The sequence below is a fragment of the Mastomys coucha genome, unplaced genomic scaffold (assembly GCF_008632895.1).
Source record: "Mastomys coucha isolate ucsf_1 unplaced genomic scaffold, UCSF_Mcou_1 pScaffold22, whole genome shotgun sequence".
Taxonomy (NCBI): Eukaryota; Metazoa; Chordata; class Mammalia; order Rodentia; family Muridae; genus Mastomys; species Mastomys coucha.
The window spans coordinates 243867118-243886858 of NW_022196905.1; the positions used below are offsets into that span (position 1 = coordinate 243867118).

General features: G+C 46.8%; 1 protein-coding gene across 2 annotated transcripts in view; it reads right to left on the bottom strand.

Moving 5' to 3' along the window:
• Ranbp10 (RAN binding protein 10) overlaps window positions 1-19741 on the bottom strand; it is a 63217-nt gene that overhangs the window by 10955 nt on the left and 32521 nt on the right. For both annotated transcript variants that reach the window (XM_031341236.1, XM_031341237.1), the window contains 3 exons: window positions 8702-8869; window positions 3175-3197; window positions 1056-1240 (listed from right to left, as the gene is read on the bottom strand). In XM_031341236.1, coding sequence (XP_031197096.1) covers window positions 1056-1240; window positions 3175-3197; window positions 8702-8869 — 376 coding nt within the window. The remainder of the gene's footprint in view (window positions 1-1055; window positions 1241-3174; window positions 3198-8701; window positions 8870-19741) is intronic.

Genomic DNA, 19741 nt, shown 5'->3' on the forward strand with positions numbered 1-19741 from the left:
CATCCCTGATACGGGGATGATCCTGTAAAGTGACCTCAAGCTAAAGCCTGTCCTGGAACTCACTCTGTAGACCAGGCTGGCCTCAAACTCAGAAATCCACCTGCCTCTGCCTCCCAAGTGCTGGGACTAAAGGCGTGCGCCACCACCGCCTGGCTGTGGATTATTTTTTTTTTAATGGCTTTCTGAGATAGGGTTTTTCTATGTAAAATCCTGGCTGTCCTGGAACTTGAACTTGCTCTGTAGACCAGGCTAATGTCAAACTCAGAGAGCACCTGCCACTGCCTCCTGACTGCTGGAAATAAAGGCATGTGCCACCATGTTTGGCAGCAATATGGATTTTTTTATAGCAGAAAAGTGTCCACAGAAGAATGAACCACAGCAGTTCTAGAACTTCTACAGAATAGCCCTGGGAAGGAACACAGCTGTGCTGCTCATTTTTTAAAACTAGTTGGTTCCTTTTGTTGTTGGTGGTGGTATTTTTAAAGACAAGGTCCTGACTGTCCTGGAACTTACTATTGTAGATAAGCTAACCTTAAACTTACAGATACCTGCTTGCCTCTGCTACCCAAGTGCTGGACTAAAGGTGTACAGCACCATGCCTAGCCTGTGCTGGTGATCTTACAAATAGAAGTCTTGTGAGCTGGCTGAGGGGAAGCTTTTTTTTTTTAATTGTTACTATTTTGAATTATATATATGTATGTAGTCCCTTATGTGGGTTTGTACATGTCAGAGCATGTGCCTCAAGAGGCTAGCAATGTCAGAGCCTCTGGAGCTGGAATTACAAGTGGTTGTGAGCTACTTGACATGGGTGCTTGGAACTGAACTCAGGTCTTCGACAAGAGCACTATATGTGTTTAAGTGCTGAGCTCCAGGCAAGGTTTAACCAGGAGCAGCTCCAAAGCACAAAGAGTGATGTGCACTGACAATGTGCACTGACAGGAGGGAAGTATGGCAGCTGAGCCCTCTGCCAGTGCTTCCCAGGAGCATGCCCACCACTGCAACCGTCAACAGCGTTGCAGTACTATGAGGCCTGGGGGAGGGGGGATAACACTCACTTCTGCAGCACCGCCTGCCACTCGCCAAGGCGGGCACTGATGGGAAAGCCGTGCACAGTGCCCTGGACTTTGGCACGCCACTCCCGCATATAGTCCTCAATGTCGAACAGGAAGGGCTGCTGCCCAAAGTTGGCATCCACAATCTCCCCAGGTGTCTGTAGGCCTACGGTGGGGTAGAGGTTGGCCTGAGGAGAAGAATGAATATCAGTCAGGCCCTGCGGGAGGCAGGGCTGCAAGGCTTCTCTTCACTTCCAGGGCTCTTGCCAGCCAACACTAGGACTGGAAGAGACTTGCGTGATAGGAGCAGTAGAGACCAATCACATTTAGTCTACCTCACTAGCAGAAAGTTATATCCAAAAGCTTGAGGGAGAAGAAAAAGAAAAGCAAGTAAGGCCTCACATGGAAAGTCTCCTCTGTTCTGCATCAAAGGCCACTGTGTCCCCAAGGCCTGGGAACCCCTTACAGAACTCAGCCAAGGTACACAGTGGCATACAGGGCTGTACACCCCTATATATGTACTAATAAAAATGTGCTATGTATGTGGTGGTTTATGACTTCTGGTAAGAGATGCAGGGCCAAGGATCCCTTGACTACCAAAAAAGAGGTACATGAGGGACTGGGATGACATAGGGAGGAGGACCATTAATGAGAACAGGCAAAGACTTGGTAAGTTGCTTCTGGAGCTGGTGATGGAGAGGCCACCCTCTTCCCATGAGAGGCTAACTCAGCAGTGATTTATGGAAGGCTGTACTTTTACTGTCCATTTCCCAAGACCAACTTGGTGAGACCACCCCTCATTCAGTAGCTCCCATACCACCACCCAGATCTTTACCCACCTCCGCCCCATGCCACTTAACACCATTTTTTCCAGGAACTCCTATCCACTCTTTTTTTAAAAAGAGAAAAAACAAAAGAGTCTCATGTAGCCTTTGTATGTATATAGTTGAAGGTCACCTTGCTGCCTCCACCTCCCAAGTGTGCACTACTACCCTTGGCTCCCTTGTACCCTCTCCACCTTCCGCTCCTCTAGCAATAGGTCACTCATAAGGACCACACACGTTTTTGAGCACATGGGTTTCAGCCCACCACAAGGTCAAAACCTTCACTCTCTGCTTCCTTTCTTTTTCTCCCATCTTCCACAACACAGGCAAAGCCCAGGAACATTTCCCAATCTTTCCAGCACTTGGCAGCACACTGCCCACACTCACGTCGGTTCATTTCACGTCATGTCTCCATACCTAGACGCTTCCCCAGCCAGAGTCAGAATTCTTCTGAGTCTGCTCCCCTTGCCTAGGACAACAGCCCCTTTCTGGGGGTTCCAGGTATGAAGGAAGGATTCTGATACGTAGACAGGAAGTTCAAACACGACTGTGGGTACTGCAGTTAAGATTCAGAGGCCCCTCAGATCAAAAATACACTTCCTGGGGCATGGTGGGATACCCAGGATCCTAAAACAGCCACCAAAGTCAACAAACTTCTCCTTTTTAGAACCAGGACAAAAAGACCCATGCCAGGTTTCCAGCATTTTGGGTGAAGGTTCTGCATGTGACGATGCCTGTACCAAAAACTCAGTAAAGTAATGGGACAGAGAAGGTGGGGATGAACCCCAGAGTAAGCTGACAGGGAACTCCATTCTTTTCTAAGAAGAGAAAAGCCCAGGAAACGCTGACTAGTAGCAGTCTAGGTTTCTAGACGTGACAACTTTCCTCAGAGATCTCTGATGGGCATCTATAAGGACCAGATTCCTACGAGTTCAGGAGCAATTCCTATATGCCGCAACCAGTCCACTGGCTGGATTCACAGACATTCAGAACAGCCTGTCCCATGGTGTTACCCTCTTCCACCACCACCCCCTTACCCCCACCCACAACTGCCTTAGAAAATGCCACAAATTTCTGTCACCTGCTAAGAGACGTGGAGAAGGACCAGGCCTTGCTGCTGAAGAGAGAGGACGGCCAGCAGGGTAACCCTTACTGGCACCCTCAAGCTGGCAGCACATCACACATCCCTGCTTGGGGAAAGGGCCAGACTCCACACCCTGCACATGCAGGTACCACCACCCACCCTGGCAGCCCTCAACAGCCCAGGAGGAGGAAGACCCGTATCTTGTTGTACTCACCGGGAGATCTGTGAAGGCGATACCTGTGGGGAGGAAAGGACAGTCATCAGTGATCAGACAGAGATGGCTCCTTGGTCTCCATTGATCTGTGAGCTCAAAGTGCAGATGGCAGTCAAGTATGTACAAGGGGTACTAGGGACTGGTATTTTTAGGCCTGGGCCTTCCTCTTGCTGGATAATCTAAGCAGAAGGAAAACCAGGACCTTAGGTAATTAATTGCCTATAGTTTTTCTACCTTTTCACAGAATATCTACTAAAAAGAACTAAACCAAGTGATTTATCTCCTAGGCTGGCTATTCAAGCCTTTTGATTTCTAACATGTCTGTATAGAAGCCTACTATGTGCTCTCACCCTCATCATCTATTACCTGATGCGCTCCTCATGTCAATTCCTTACAACAGGCATTGTGCTCATTCTCCCAGTTTACAGACAAAGAAAAGACCCTCAGAGGTTAAAGGAGCTGCCTTTGGTCACTGAGATGTTGGTAGTGGTAGCTCTGCACAGGCCTAGTCCAACACTCCAAGCTCACAGATTAATGCTGCCCATCTTCAGACCCCAAGAGTTCCAAGTTTTCAGAAGTTTCTTTTTTCTTTTTCTTTTTTGTTTTGTTTTTTTCGAGACAGGGTTTCTCTGTATAGCCCTGGCTGTCCTGGAACTCACTCTGTAGACCAGGTTGGCCTCCAACTCAGAAATCCGCCTGCCTCTGCCTCCCAAGTGCTGGGATTAAAGATGTGCGCCACCACTGCCCGGCAAGAAGTTTCTTATTAACTAAGATCTGGCTGACAATGGCCTGTGTATCCCCCAAACCCTCCTGTTAGGAGTGGGAATGCATCTCTAGACTTCATATTTGAGTTGTAGTAAGGGTGGAGGCTGTACAACCCCAAACATACAGGTAGACCTGAGAAATACTACAGGAGTGAGGCATCAGAATGTGAGGAGCCAAGAGAGCCTCACAGACCTCTTTTTTAGATAAAGTCTTTTATCACGTGGGAACGCCTCAGCTTCTGGCATTTCCTGAACCCTCATCTGGCAGGAAACAGACCTCAGCAACACAGCACAGGTAAAGTCTGAGCACAGCCTTATAAAGTGTGTGCTATTCCTCACACTGGTTCACAGACTAAAGTCAAGGTGAAGACAGAAGGCACATTCTTTGCTAGGTCTAAGTACAAGGTGGCTACTTTATTTTTCAAGGAGCGAAAGTCAAAAACCTTATGTTCCACTGGTCTGCAGCCGCTTGTGAGCCTCACAAATAGGGTCAGAGTCACAGCATCAGATCCTCACTACAGTGTAGTCTGCTGGAGAGCTACCCTTGTAGATCTCGGAGGACCCAAGGTGCTACTCACTCTCGGGCTTAAGGAGATACTCACAGGACCTTAAAAGAAGGGGACTCCAGCTTCATCAGGTACTGCCATGTGACCTTTGGCAAGTTACCCAAAGTGGTCTACCCCACCTCATGAGGGGGTTGGGAAGAGGAAGGAAGGAAGAAAAATAAGACAGTCTATGAAAGCTGTTTGATACACCATGTAGTCTAGATACAAGTTGACTGCTGTTGGGCTACACAGAGAAAAAACTGCCACACTCTGGGAGAGGTTGACCCACTCAGACCTGCCCAACTCTGCCTCACAATGGCACCAAGAACGACAAGTCCTTGAAGGGCTTCCAGGACGAAGGGGAAGGAAACCACTCTCATCTATAGTACGCTATGGAAGGCAGCACTGCTCCACGAGGCTACTGTGATAATAAGACTTGGGTAGACGCACAGGATGAAAGGCCAGGCAAACAAGATAGCCATGCTTGCTGATGAGAAGAACCCTGGACCAAACAGGGTCTAGGGCCCTGAAGCTGAACAGAAGGCCACGAGAGTCAGTGCAGAATCACATGAAGAAGAATCTACAAGCACACAGACCACTCGTGGACCAGAGAGCAGTCCTCGATTTCCATTTACTCATTTATTCATCAAGTATCTGCTGAGGCCTTGCAGGAGCTTGTTCAGGTAAGAGAACTGGGCAAAAAGCCATAAGCCAGCTGATCCTCAAAGTGCCCCTGAATTCACCAAGAGAGATGGTGTATGATGAATAATTGGAAATACTGAATGATGAACATAAGGCTAGAATGCTGACACAAGAAAAGGACCAGGGCAGCCAGAGACAAGAAATGTCATTTTACTTCCCTAAAGTGGACAGGACTAGAGTCTGAAGCATATTAGTAGTGATAAGTTGGCAAATGACATGGGAAGATTCACCTAGCATCTATCAATCTAGTGTTATGAAATTTCATGATCTAGAACACACAAATGGCAGGACCTACTTATTTTTCAGTAAGGTCTCAACAATACATTTATGAACCAGATGGTAAAACATGGGCCTCAAGCTAATATACTTGATTCGCCCACCCCCATGCACCTCCCCACCTCCCAGTACGAAGGATGCAAGCAGTGCTCTACCAGTGACCCCTATCTTAGGCCCTCTTTTCATTTATTCTTATTATTATTTCTTTTTATTTCTTCTTATTATTATTTACTTTTTTGTTAAAGATGTGTTTATTTATTTTTATGTATGTGAGTACACTGTAGCTATCTTCAGACACACACCAGAAGATAGCATTGGATCCCATTACAGATGGTTGTGAGCCACCATGTGGTTGCTGGGAATTGAACTCAGGACCTCAGGAAGAGCAGTCAGTGCTCTTAACCACTGAGCCATCTCCCCAGCCACATTATTCACTTTTCTTAAGATGCCCTAGCTGGCCTTGAGTTTTTTTCAAAGCCTCTGCCTCAAAAAAATAGGCCTATGGCCTGTGCTACCCAATGGAGCCTGGGGTGGGGTGACACATACAGGGCAGACTGACTTTCTGGGGTGGGGTGACACACACAGGGCAGACTGACTCTCTGGGGTGGGGTGACACACACAGGGCAGACTGACTCTCTGGGGTGGGGTGACACACACAGGGCAGATTGACTCTCTGGGGTGGGGTGACACACACAGGGCAGACTGACTCTCTGGGGTGGGGTGGGGTAACCCACATAGGGCAGACTGATTCTCTGGCCTTTAGTGTTGATTTTGCCTTGTTTTATGGTACTAAGGATTGAACTTCGGATGCTGAAGAAGCTAGGCAAGTGCTCTGACAGTGGACTCCATCTCCAAATTCACACAACAGGTTCTTACTGGTGGGTGTCTAACTGAGGAAGCTCAACTACACATAGGGCTCAAATCTTGACCTTTTCCTCTTCTAATATGTTGAGTATCTTTATTAATCAACTTGTTTCTCATACTTTGGGTTAACCAGAAGTTAGAAATAAACATCAAATATCAAGAAATAAACAAGACTATAGAATTTTTTTTAAAAGATTGGAAAAAATTAGGCAATGTACTACTACATGAAGTTTAAGCATGTGTAGGTCTTTGTACAGGGTCCATAAAAAGCACTCACTAGGCAGATGAATACAAAAATGCCTGAGGAGCCCAGGTGGCAAAGAGTTTGTGACCCTCTGGTCTCTGGTGGTCTTAGCACACATCTATCTATAGGGCCCAAAGTAGACATTAGATATACAGCTACTACAGGTACAGCACTCTTATATTCCATAACAGACACTGTGCTGTAAGCATCATGTGGACAAGCTAGAGGGATGTGAGCCTGGCTGCAGATGGACAGGTCAAAGGATACAAGCTGAGTGAATACAATAGCCCTTGGGATCTTGGCAGCAGGGATACCCAAAGTGAGGAAAGAGCCAGAATTGAAATCTTGCCAGCAACTGCAGCTAGTGATGGTCAGTCTCAGGAGCTTCTCTAGATGTCACCAGGGGAAATTTTGTCTGTGACATGCTCTCAATCACCCATTTTTCTGTCCTTCCCTGCTTGCTTTCTGGGCTGTAGTGTACAAACTATCCTACTGATACACTGGCTCTTAGTTGCTCATCCGCACTCAACAGCAAACCTAATTCCCTTCTGACTCTTGATTCTGTGCTGGCTCACCTCCTAGAAAAGCCACACAAGTTGTGGGAACAGTAGCCAGATATTTACTGCCTACAAAGCCAGCTAGAAGCAGGGTACCAGGTTTCCAATCCTGCAAAGCTTGAGGGCCTAGTTAGTAAGATACTGCTGGCTCTCTCCTTGGAGCAATCAGGAGACTTCCTAGAGTAGAGACCATTGCAAGACAGTCAAGCCCAGCAGCTAGGGACTAAATTGGGACAGTTTGGCCATAAATCAGTCAGTACCCAGTAGGACAAAGTCCCTTTCTCTGAAGTTTATCATATATTTTAAATTTTAATTAATTGGTTTTATCTTGTATATTATGTACTTATCTGAATAGGGACACACATATACCACAACACATGTGTGAGAGTCCTAGGACAATAGTGGGGTACCTGCACAGGCCAACTGCTTGCCTTTAACTCATACAAACCATCTTTTTTGTTTGTTTGTTTGTTTTTCCGAGACAGGGTTTCTTTGTGTAGCCCTGGCTGTCCTGGAACTCACTCTGTAGACCAGGCTGGCCTCGAACTCAGAAATCCACCTGCCTCTGCCTCTCAAGTGCTGGGATTAAAGGTGTGTGCCACCACCGCCCGGTCATACAAACCATCTTGCCTCAGCTCCTGAATGATGGGATTTCAGCCATAGGTTCTCTCTCTTCCCCTAATCCCTGTTTTGTTTCTGCAGTGCTCCAACAGTCTAGACTGGTCTCAAAACCATGTAGCTAAGGGTGGCCTTCAACTCCTGCGCCACCTGCCCTCACCCCTGTAGTGCTGGATTCCAGGCACTCACCAGCACACCCAGCTTAAGTTCTAGTGCTAAGTTTCAATGCCTGTAGAGAACAGCTCCACTCAAGGACCCCATCACACCCCAAGCTTTCCCACTGATGTACTCCTTCACTCTGTTTAACACTGCACCAGTCCAACTTCTCTTCTCACAAGTACACCCATCTGTCTACCCTGCTGGACCTGTGCTCCCATTCCTCATACCCATCACCACAGAGTTAAGTTCAGGATACCTGCCTTTTCTCCTGGTCCTTTCTTCACTGCATCCTTCCATTTCTCTCTGGAGTTTTATTTGTAACTCTGTCAACACTGCTGCATGTTAACCATGAACAGGCCAGAGATCTGCCCCTATCTGACTCCTTCCTGTTTTCTTTCTGTCTGACAGCCCTCACTATTACCTTCAGTATCAGAAGAACTGGCCAAAGTCTGGGCCAGGTTATAGGCATTCAAACCCTAATCACTGGTCACCACAGTCAGGGTCTTCAAATGTCTCCATCAAGTACAACAGATAAGACAAACCAGGATCATGACCAGAATATTCCTGCATCCTCAGCAACCACCCTGGACTTACACAACAAAGGCTGCTGAAGGGACAGGCTAATAACAGGCATTCCCTGCTGCCTTCCATTCACCTGGAAGAGTCCCAGTGGCTAGAAATGCCTGCAATTCCCAAGAGAGCTGTGCAGAGGCTCTGTAATACAAGGCCTGCCCTTGAGCTTCTCGGCAATCAAAGTGGCTCCGTGGACAAACCCTTCGCGGGTTCTTATGCACCTACCAAGGCTGTGGCCATTCTTGGTGTAGAAGCAGGTGCCATTAATGAGGTTGACACAACAGCCGATCACATCCCCTGTGGTGAACGTGGGACCATAAGGCTGGCCTGTCCCCGAGGAGCAGAAGGAATGCCCATCATCGCCATGGTAACCATAGGAATGTTTGTCCCAACCTGTGAGAAAGAGAGCGGCAATAGCTGAAAATAAATACTTGATAGAAGGTTCAGTTAACTTCCCAGACTCTCTGCCCACCTTAGCCAGCACTCAAGAGTGTGGTCTTTCCCAGAGCTGTCTATAGACATAGTCTTGCTGAGTTAAACACAAATTTTGATAGTGAGCCCACCAAATCCTCACCTCTGAGGAGCTGAGGCGGGGCTGAAAGCAACTCATTAGAAGACATGCAAAAGGGAAGCCTCAGGAAGAAATAGGCTAGAATCAGGAGCTCTATACCCGTGGGTTGTTACAATGTTTGTTTTTCAGACAGGATCTCTAGAAGTCCACAATAGCCTCATACTCACTATGGTACTGAGGCTCATCATGAACTTATGATCCTCCTGCCTGCATCTCCCAAGTGCTAGGATTCCAGTTTGACCAGTGGTTAAAAATATGTGTTTTAACTGGGTAATACTGTATTTTCTTTTTGATGGTACTAGAGATCAAACCAAAGGTCTTGGGAATGCTAGGCAAACACTCCACCACTCAGCTGTACTAATTCTTCTTTTACATTTTACTTTAAGGTAAAGTCTAAACTGCCTAGGCTGGCTGCAACCTCTTGAATAAGAGATTTATAGGTGTGTCCTACCACACCTGACAAAATCCTTCCTTTCTACTTTTTCCTTTTTGTGTGATGGAGACTCAATGCAGTGTCACTTGTACTAAGCAAGTGACTCTTACGGCTGACCATATTCCCAGCTCCATTTCCATTTTAGCAGTACAATTCAAATTAACTTTAACAAATGTACACACACATACACACACACACACACACACCGCATATAGAGGATTATGTTTCCACCAAGACAACAGAATGTTACCAAGTGTGATGGGGCATGCCTTTAATCCCAGCAGACAGGCAGGTGGAGACAGGGCCTGCTACACAGTGAAACACTGTCTCAAACAACAACAATAAAATCAGGATGCTGAAGAGGTGACTCAGTGGTTGAGAGCACTTACTGCTCTTTGCAGAATACCCAGGTTTGGTTCCCAGCACCCACAAAATACAGCTCACAACTGCTGTAACTCAAGTTCCAGTACACTGATTTCCTCTTCTGGCCTATTGGAGAACTTCACCCACATGATACATATAAACATGTAGGCAGACATCCATATACATAAAATAAAAATAAATAAAATATTTTAAAACTCCAGATGTGTTTTTCCTTCGGAATAGCAGCTATAACAACAGAATTGTTCACAGGTAGCATGAGACCTTCCTTTCTGGAAAGGACAAGGTGTTGTCCCCTTTGCCACTGAGTAACTAATAAACGCCTCCGAGGAGCTTGCAAGGGGGATAGGGAGATATGGAATAGGAAAGACACAACATGTAAGTAACCAAGTAAGCAAGATATACCTGGGAGAGACTAGAGACATAGCTCAGCTGTTAAAAGCACTGGCTGCATTTCCAGAGCCTGAGTTCAATTTCCAGTACCCACATGGCAACTCACAACCAGTAACTCCAGTTGCAGGAAACCCAATGCCCTCTTCTGGGCTCCAAGGGTACTGCTTGCATGTGATGCACAGGCACCATATATTCAGGCAAACACTATTATACTTTTGAGCACAGTTCTACTTGCCTTTAAGAGGATCAGAGGGACAGATGATTGGGTGAAGAAATACAATCAGCCTGTCTTAGTCAGGGTTTCTATTCCTGCACAAACATCATGACCATGAAGCAAGTTGGGGAGGAAAGGGTTTATTTGGCTTACTTCCACATGGCTGTTTATCACAAAGGAAGTCAGGACTGGAACTCAAGCAGGTCAGGAAGCAGGAGCTGATGCAGAGGCCATGGAGGGATGTTCCTTACTGGCTTGCCTCTCCTGGCTTGCTCAGCCTGCTCTCTTATAGAACCCAAGACTTCCAGCCCAGGGATGGCACCACCCACAAGGGGCCCTACCCCCTTGATCACTAATTGAGAAAATGCCCCACAGCTGGATCTCATGGAGGCACTTCCCCAACTGAAGCTCCCTTCTCTATGATAACTCCAGCCTGTGTCAAGTTGACACACAAAACCAGCCAGTACACAGCCCATCTGAGAAACAACTTTCCACAGGTAGCTATAAGGATAGCAGTTGTCAAAGTTCCTTTCAGCCACTGTTCTAACCTCTTAGAGAAAGTCATTTTAGGAGCCTAAAGCTAATAAGCAGAGAGCAGAGGCAAGAGATACAAAGAGCCCTGAGGAACATATGGGTACTTGAGACCTGGCATCTGTCTGCCTTTCCAGAGTTCAGTAGACCAAGCTGGTTAGAGATAGGTTTTCTTCCTTAATGCAATCAAGGTTTTCTGACTAAAGGAACCATATTTAAGCATCCTTCTGTCCATACTGCTGAACATGTGGTTCATGTAGGTACTCAAGGAATGTCTATTAGGACTGAAGATATAGCTCAGTGATAAAGTGCCTGTCTAGTACACATGAGGATTCATATACAGAGACTGACAATGAAGTTACTTTTGCACTTTGAAAAGAGACCTACAGCCAGGTGGTAGATATGACTCTGCTCTAACAAATAGCTTCATTCCTGTGGTTCTCTATTCCTCACCAATAAACAAAATAGAGGACATGATAGCCCTAGAAACTTGAGAGTCATCTATGGTGCTAAGTTCCCCCTTCCTATTTAGGGGATTAACACAACATGCCTGAGTAAGCCCCTTTTACCCAGCACCCTCCTTAAGAATGGTGCACTCTTCCCCACTTGTGCAGTAATGCTAACAGCATGCACACTCCTCTTTCTCTGGGTGAGCCTGGTATAAAGTTCGTTATGTGTCTGCTAATGAGATTTGCCATTCCCACTACAAGATCCCAGACATGAAGGTCAGTGGCAGACTGCTTGCCTCGCATGCTTGAAACCCTTCTGGGTTTGATGGCCAGCCCTGCAAAACAAAACAAAACCAGGACTAGAGCCAGCTGCTTCAAAAGACAGCAGGACACAAGGGTCATGAGAGGACAGGTGGGCACTATTGTGTGGGTCGGGCTCTGCAGGGAATCAGATCCAGGTAGCTCTGATTAAGGCTGGACTGTATAAATGGGGAAACACTCTGACAGGATGTTGTCACCATTCCTCCTCTAAAGAAATTAGGTACTGCTACTCTCAAAGAGAACTGATCACACCGGCACCCTATCAGAAAAGCCAAATGGCAAGGTGCCCCGCCACAATCAAGTACTTACCAGATGCCAGTAACACAAAGGAAAGGCAAGCTACATTCAACTCAGGAGGTTCCATGCGTCCAGTTTAGGAACCCAAGTACCACCCACTTCCCTTGACTCATCATCAAAATAGGAAGACCCAACACATAAGTACAGGGTGACTGAGGAAATGGTTCATTGCCTTGGCATCCCACCCAGCATGCAGAGTGGGACTCTGTGGGGAGTATCAAGACTCCAGCATGCTGGTGCTGGGAGCCCATCCATGCCACTCCCATCCACCAGGACACATCAGGGGCTTCAGTCCCAAAGGAACAAGGAGTGGGAAAGCCGACCACCAAAGCAATCATCAGTATACTATGTCAAAACCCTAGACAGGGGCCTAGGCTATGGCTGCCCACTAGGTTCTGGCACAACGTTGCCAATACAAAGGGGCCAGCCCATGCCTTACCCACAAAGCTAGGCTGACTCTGAGCCTTCAAACTAGTATTTTCCCACATTCCACTCAACAGTGGACTTTGGGTCAGAGGACTTGATTTTGTTTTATTTCAGTTTAGGGGTCACTATATTGCACTGGCTGATCTCAAACTCACAGGTTCAAATGATCTTACTGACTCAGTGTTTGAGTCTGAATCCCAACTCTTCATTCAGTTCCTGAGTTCTCTCAGCTGACTTTCTTTCAGGGATGGCATGATTCCATGAGACTGTGCATGACAAACCAAAGGAAAGTATTTCTAGTAAGGTTCTTTTCTCTCACAATCTTAGACACCAGCTTAGTAATCACACTTGGGTGCTCTGTACGTCTAGCCCCCTTCTGCCCTGTAGTGGCAAGCAGGGTTACCACCCATCTCTCTCAACAAATAGCTTGAAGGGTCCAGTAGCAGAAGACGCAGGCCCACTCTGTTTTCAGTTGTCTACAGCACTTAGAGCACATGCAGCACTCAAGGGCCATGTCCAGTGGCTCAAGGCCTGTTGTGGGGAGGAAGTGTGCTGGGTTGGGGGTTCCTAAGCTTCTGAGGTCCTGGAGCTACTGTGAAGAGAGACAAGCACTATGTGGGACATCAACAATAGGGCTGGCCCACAAGGGTAGTTGCCAGTTCGAGGAATTCCATTCAGAACTGGCAAACATGCTTTCTTTCTAATCCCAACTATCTTTAAAAGGCTGACAGGACCCCAGTGTGCAACAGATCAACAATGGATAACAGGGAAGCAGAAGAGGGTTTGTGTGTGTTTCCATTCAGTAGATACTATGAAGTAACAGAGCACACTCCCATCACAGCCCTGTGCAGCCATACCACCCTCATGGCCATTACCTGAGTTTTGGGAACTTGGGTTATGGCAATCCTAAAACCTCTGGCAGCTACAGGCAAGAAAAGGAAACAGTGACCCAGGAAGAGAGTCTTCCTGGTGCCTTTGCATGGAAACTGTGTTAAAGATGGAACAAACAAACAAACAAACAAAACACTCTATAAGTTGCCAAGCAGTAGTGGTGCACGGCTTTGATTCCAGCACTTGGGAGGCAGAGGCAGGCAGATTTCTGAGTTCGAGGCCAGCCTGGTCTACAGAGTGAGTTCCAGGACAGCCAGGGCTACACAGAGAAACCCTGTCTCGAAAAACCAAAAGCCAAACCAAACCAAACCAAACCAAAAACACTTCTGTAAGTAGCTAATGACTCTGGGTAAGGTATGCTTTCCCATGGGCTCCTGGATCTTCCACTGATACAGGACCTAGGGGTCAATTTGAAGCCATGAGTAGGGGAGGGGAGGATACAGCCAGCACCTGTGTAGTAAAGGCTGAAGAGACAGCTCAGCAGATAAGAGGATTGGCTGCTCTTACATAGGACCAGTTAAATTCCCAGCACCCACAAGGTGGCTCACAACCATCTTTAACTCAAGTTCTGATACATTCTTCTGGCCTCCACAGACACTGCATGTGCATGGTGCGCAGACATTCATGCAGGCAAAACACCTATCCATATATAAATAAATATAAGAAAAATAGAAAGAGACAGAGGGATAAACAATCTTGTGCCATCATCTCTGGTGGCCAGGAAAGACCTAGAAATGACCAAGAGGGTCTAACTGGGTCTGGCTAGGTCTAGGCTCAAATGGCATCTGTCTCATCTGGCCAAGTTATTTTCCTACACCCCAGATCCCCTAGGAAAAACTGGGTTTGTCAGATACCATGTTAGGAAGGGGGTGGCACAGTTCTATACAATGGGGGTATGCAGCCTCCACTCCCAGGACGACTGACTGTCTCTCTAGGGTAGAGTATTGCTTCTGCTTATTTCTCATAGGGCTCCTTTCAAATCTCTGGGAAGGGCTAAATGGATTAGTGGTGTGTGGGTAAAGTAGAGAGAAGCCTGACCCTGCATGTATCACCGAATCCTAAGCAACAGGTACATATGAAGAACCTGCTTCCCAAAAGGTGGCCGGATGCAGTACTGCTAAGTCCCCACTGTCTTCTGACACACACTTCTACACATAGCACTGGTTACAAGGGTTGGAGCAGCAACTGGTCCCTACTGTGTTCTAGGCTGATGTGGCCACAGTCTCCTCAGAACACACTGGAGAATCCCTCAACAAGGGTAAAGACACAAGTTTTAGGACTAGCCCTTCTACTGTCAAAAAGACTGTTTCTCTCAAAGGACTCAACTTGCTCTGAAAAAACACAGGTTTTGGGGTTTTGTTTTGTTTTGTTTTTTTGAGATACAGTCTTGCTATGTTACCAAGCCTGGTGTTGAACTCCTGGCCTCAAGTGATCCTCTGCCTTGGCCTAAGTAGCTGAACCTACAAGTGTAAACTGTGATCAGCTGAAAAACACACTTGTTTAGACGGCTTCTCACTCTAGCACAAGTTGAGAACTCATGATCCTCTTGCTTTAGTTTCCCAAGTGATGGAATTCTAAGTATAAAACAACACACGGAAAAAAGTTAAAGTCCTGTATGTTTCAGCGAACAGGAGCTGATAATTCAAAAGAACAGAATACTGCCAACAATGAACCCCAATGTCAAGAGTGTTCAGGTCTAGCCAGATGGTGGTGGCACACCCTAAATCCCAGCACTTGGGAGGCAGCGGCAGATGGATCTTTGTGAGTTCAAAGCTAGCCTGGTCTACAGAGTTAGTTCCAGGAAAGCCAGGGCAACAGAGAAACCCTGTCTTAAAACCAAACAAAATAAAAAACAAACAAACAAACAAACAAAAAAACCAACAACAATCCCCCCCAAAACAAACAAACAAAAAAGATTTTCAGGTCTAATTTAGCAGCCTTCAAAAGGTAATACTGACGACATCCTAACACGTGTCTCTTGTGGGTGAGGGCAGTAGCACTTGGAAAAGGAGTTCACCTCAACAGCCACAGGGCTAAAGGCACTGCTAGACTTGAGCATAGCTAAATGAGAGGTGGAGGCTCTCACACTAACCAAGCTCCGCCCATCACACCATCACTTGAACCATCAGGATTTCTGACTACTTCCCCACCTCTGGTTTCAACTGCTAAACCACCTGCATTCTGAATTGCCCTGTAGCACCACCTATTTCCAGAGCTCCAAGGTTCCTAGGCCCCTCACTCCTATTCTGGTATCTTCCAAGGACATCTCCAACAGAAGAGGGATAGAAAGAAAGGCAACAATGGGTTGGGCAGCACCAGGCTCTTTAGCTCCAACCTCTCTTCTCATAGACCCAGCCCTGGGCAGCTATTCAGTGGCTTCAGACAATTTCCTGACTGATCCCTTTTACAGTCAGGGCTTAACTGAGGTGCCCTACAGGACTCAACTACTGGGTTAACAACCAATTAGCTTCCTCTCTCTAGCTAGTCTCTAGGCACTGGCTTAGGAGGTGCGTACAGGACTAGAATACTAAGAGGGGACTCCCAGTTTTATGTCCAAGGATTCTGCTGTAGTGAGAAAGGGCAACCAAACCTCAGTGCAACCCTAATGTTCAACTCACCCAGCTGGAGAAAAGCACAGCTTCCTTCAGAGGGCTTGAGCACCACGTGGCACACTCCCATGGAGCACCAGCTCCTGAGAGGAACGATGTTCGAGAGACATGATGGCTAAACAAAGAGTTTACAAGGTATGGGTGCTTATCAGCCAACAAGGGTCCCCGCTTACATAAAGTAGGAAAGGGTAATTCCTGTTTGGCAGCTATACACAAGCATCATTTCCAGACTATCAGAAACCGAACTATATGCCAGCAATATCTAAACCTTCTGCTATATGTCACCTGCTACTACCTTGGGAAGGAAGAGGAAGACACTGAACATCCTCTTCTTTATTCATCCTCTCACATGAACCTGGCACTGACCCCTGAACCTTCTGCTCTGTGGTTACTCTTCTAAGCCTATGCAGAGGTGACAGATGAGCTATGTGCAGAATGTGGCCCAGCTGGTAGAGGCAGCTTTCCTGCTGGGGCTGTCCTGTTGCTATCCAAGCTATGAGGCTTGGTAAGGTGCACTCCAGGAGGAAAGGTGCTCAGCTACTCTCCACATCCTGTGTCCTCCACACCTCAGTCCCTTGGGCAATAGTTGCTCCAGAAGACGTACTCCCAACCCTAACTAGATTCTTCCAGAAATGCCTTTCCAAGTATTAAGGAAAATAGATCTTAGTGGGCCTGAATTATTCTCTGCAGGGTTGTAACAATCAGATAATATATGCAACACATGAGAACAGCCTCCTAACTATAGGAAAGGCAAGTGGGACAATGCCAGGACCTAGCTCTGTTGCAGACCGTCCTTCTTTAGACACAGCATGAGTTTCCCTGGCTCCATCCGAGGTATGGGGCACAGAAGCAAGATCTATCCCCCTCAGCCTCTCAAAGCACCCAAGCATTGAAGAAGCTCAAACCCCTGGTCTCCATCCACAATCCTGCCTTCTTCATCCAGCTTCCTCAATCATGGAATCCCAGACTCTGCTCTTTCCTGCTAGTTTTCCAAGGCAACAGGTGGGGCAGCAGGCAGTTACACTCACCTACCAGTAGATCATCTAGCCTTGCCTGTGAGTCATTTAGCCCAGGGTTCCAACATTCTTATTTTGGAGCCACACCTGCTTCTTGGTTTCACACTTAAGGAGCCAAAAAAACACCTTGCAAAAGATAAAACTTCCACATCTTCCAACAGAAACTTCTGACAGTGCAAACTAAGACACTCCCAAATGCTCTCAAGACTCTGAACAGCACAGCCTCATGGGGGAGGTGTGCCTGTCATCATGTATACCAGCAAGTACTCACAGTGCTACTTCTCTGCCCCAACAGCCTAGAAGGCAAAGATGCTCCGCTGAGCCAATAACCTACAACAACACATTAGAAGCATCAACATTCTGACTATGTGCTCGGCCACCTTCCAGAATGCCACTCCTGCTAGTACCGTCTACATTCAAATACAGAAAACAAGCACCCAAGGGGTTAGGTGCAATCTGTCTCTGCCTCTGTCTGTCTGTTTCTCTCTCTCTCTCTCTCTCTCTCTCTCTCTCTCTCTCTCTCTCTCTCTCTCTCTCTCTCTCTCTCTCTCTCTCTCTGTGTGTGTGTGTGTGTGTGTGTGTGTGTGTGTGTGTGTGTGTGGTGTGTGTCTGAGATGGGGTCTCTTTATTATGTAGTTCTGGCTATCCTGAAACTCACTATGCAGAACAGGGTAGCCTTGCACTCACAGAGATCCACCTGCCTCTGCCTCCAGAATACTGAGATTAAACATGTCCCCCATCCCGCCAGCTTCACATAGTTTCAATAAAACCTAATTCCAGTCGGGAGGTGGTGGTGGTGTACGCCTTTAATCCCAGCACTTGGGAGGCAGAGGCAGGCGGATTTCTGAGTTCGAGGCCAGCCTGGTCTACAGAGTGAGTTCCAGGACAGCCAGGGCTACACAGAGAAACCCTGTCTCTGGAAGAAAAACAAAAAAACAAAAACCTAACTCCAATCTATATGCAGACATTCATAGAACTTGAAATCCACAGGTGTTCCCTTATTCAGATAGAAAAAAATGTACCTTTTCCAACAACAATACCTATGCGTATGCACCCCTCCCTTTCTGTGTGTCAGGTAGAACCCTTAGTATGTTCTACAAATAAATTCATTCATCAGGATGTGGTAGTAGACACCTGCAATCCCAGCATCTGGGATGCTAAGGCAGGAAGATTCTGAGCCTCAGGACACCTTGGGGTATATTGTGAGATCTTATCTTAAACTTTCCTTGTAACATCACCTTAGAGATTCACTTCATAAGAGAATGTATTTCTTCCATTTTACAGATGAAGAAACTAAAGAATCAAGCAATTAAGTACTCGTTCTAGGGAACAAAACTTCAAGAATGCAAAAGTAGACAATGTGGCTCCTCAGCCATGGCCTTAGCCACTGTGCCATACAGTTTCACAAGTCAACCCACACAGCCCTCAAGATCTTCCAGGTTAGAAAGGAAACCTTGAGGTCTCAGCAGGTAAGGGTGCTTGCTGCCAAACCCAGTATCCTGAGTTGGATCCCCAGACTCAAGGGCAGAAGAGAACTGAGCACTGCAAGTTATCCTATGCCCTCCACACACATACACAAACCTGTAGAGGTAGTCACACACATATATAAACACAATCAGTGAACTGCCTTTCGAATGACCAAATATGAGCCAGCTTTTGATTCAATGACACTGAAGTATGAGGTGGAAGAGCCCATCACCATCAGTGCCACAGAACTTAAGGTGTTCCAAACCAAGGCTCATCCAAGCTGAAGGCCGGCCTCAGGCCAAGAGGACCTAATGCAAAACTGGTTCCAAAACAACAAGTGACTTACTGAAGTTCATTACGTTGAGGCAAAGGGCAGCAAAATACAAGAACAATTTCAACCCAGTCATTATGCAAGGCCCTGTAAACACTCTTGGTGAGTCATGATTAAAAGATGTATTCCACAGCCAGATATGGTAGCACACACCTTTAATCCCAGTACTCTGTGTGGCAGACACAGGTGGATCTCTGTGAACCCAAGGCCAGATTGGTCTACAGAGTGAGTTCCACAACAGTCAGGGCTACACAGTGAGACCCTGTCAATAAAACAAAGTCCAAGTCCTAAGGAGCTCACAACTCAATCGTGAATATGATAAATGTGAGTTATACAAGCAGTGATTACAAATGTCAGAGCTAAAGGAACCAAGCAAGATTATACTAGGGGTCAAGAGGAAGGATGGACATTCTCAGGGCAAAATCAACTCTGCCAGTGGCAGAGTGTGGGATGTCAGCAGCTAGTCTGAGGTGTCTCACAGCCATGGTAATGCACAGCATGTGCAGGAGACAGAGGTATTTGGGGAAGAGGCAGAGCAAAGACTTTCTTCCCCATTTGACCTTCCATTACCATGTGTTATCTCACACTCCTGGCCAGATTCCTCATCCCTTAACTTCTAGCCTGAATGCCCCTGCTTCAGGAAGGCCTAACTTTCATCCCACCCTGATCAATCCCTTTAAGGCACTTACCATATGTGAACTGCCCAATGTATAGTTCTCAACCACATGTTTCTCCTCTACTGAGCAAGTTTCACAGAGGGGAGACTATTTACCTCGGGACTACACTCAGTACCTACCATAGAGTATGTACACAATGCATTATTGGGGCCTCACAGTTATGATGAATGAGATGCCCCCCGTAAAGCACCCAGCACAGACAGAGCCTAGAACACAAGGGCACTTGGCTATCTATAGCCCCAAGAACAAAGTACCTGG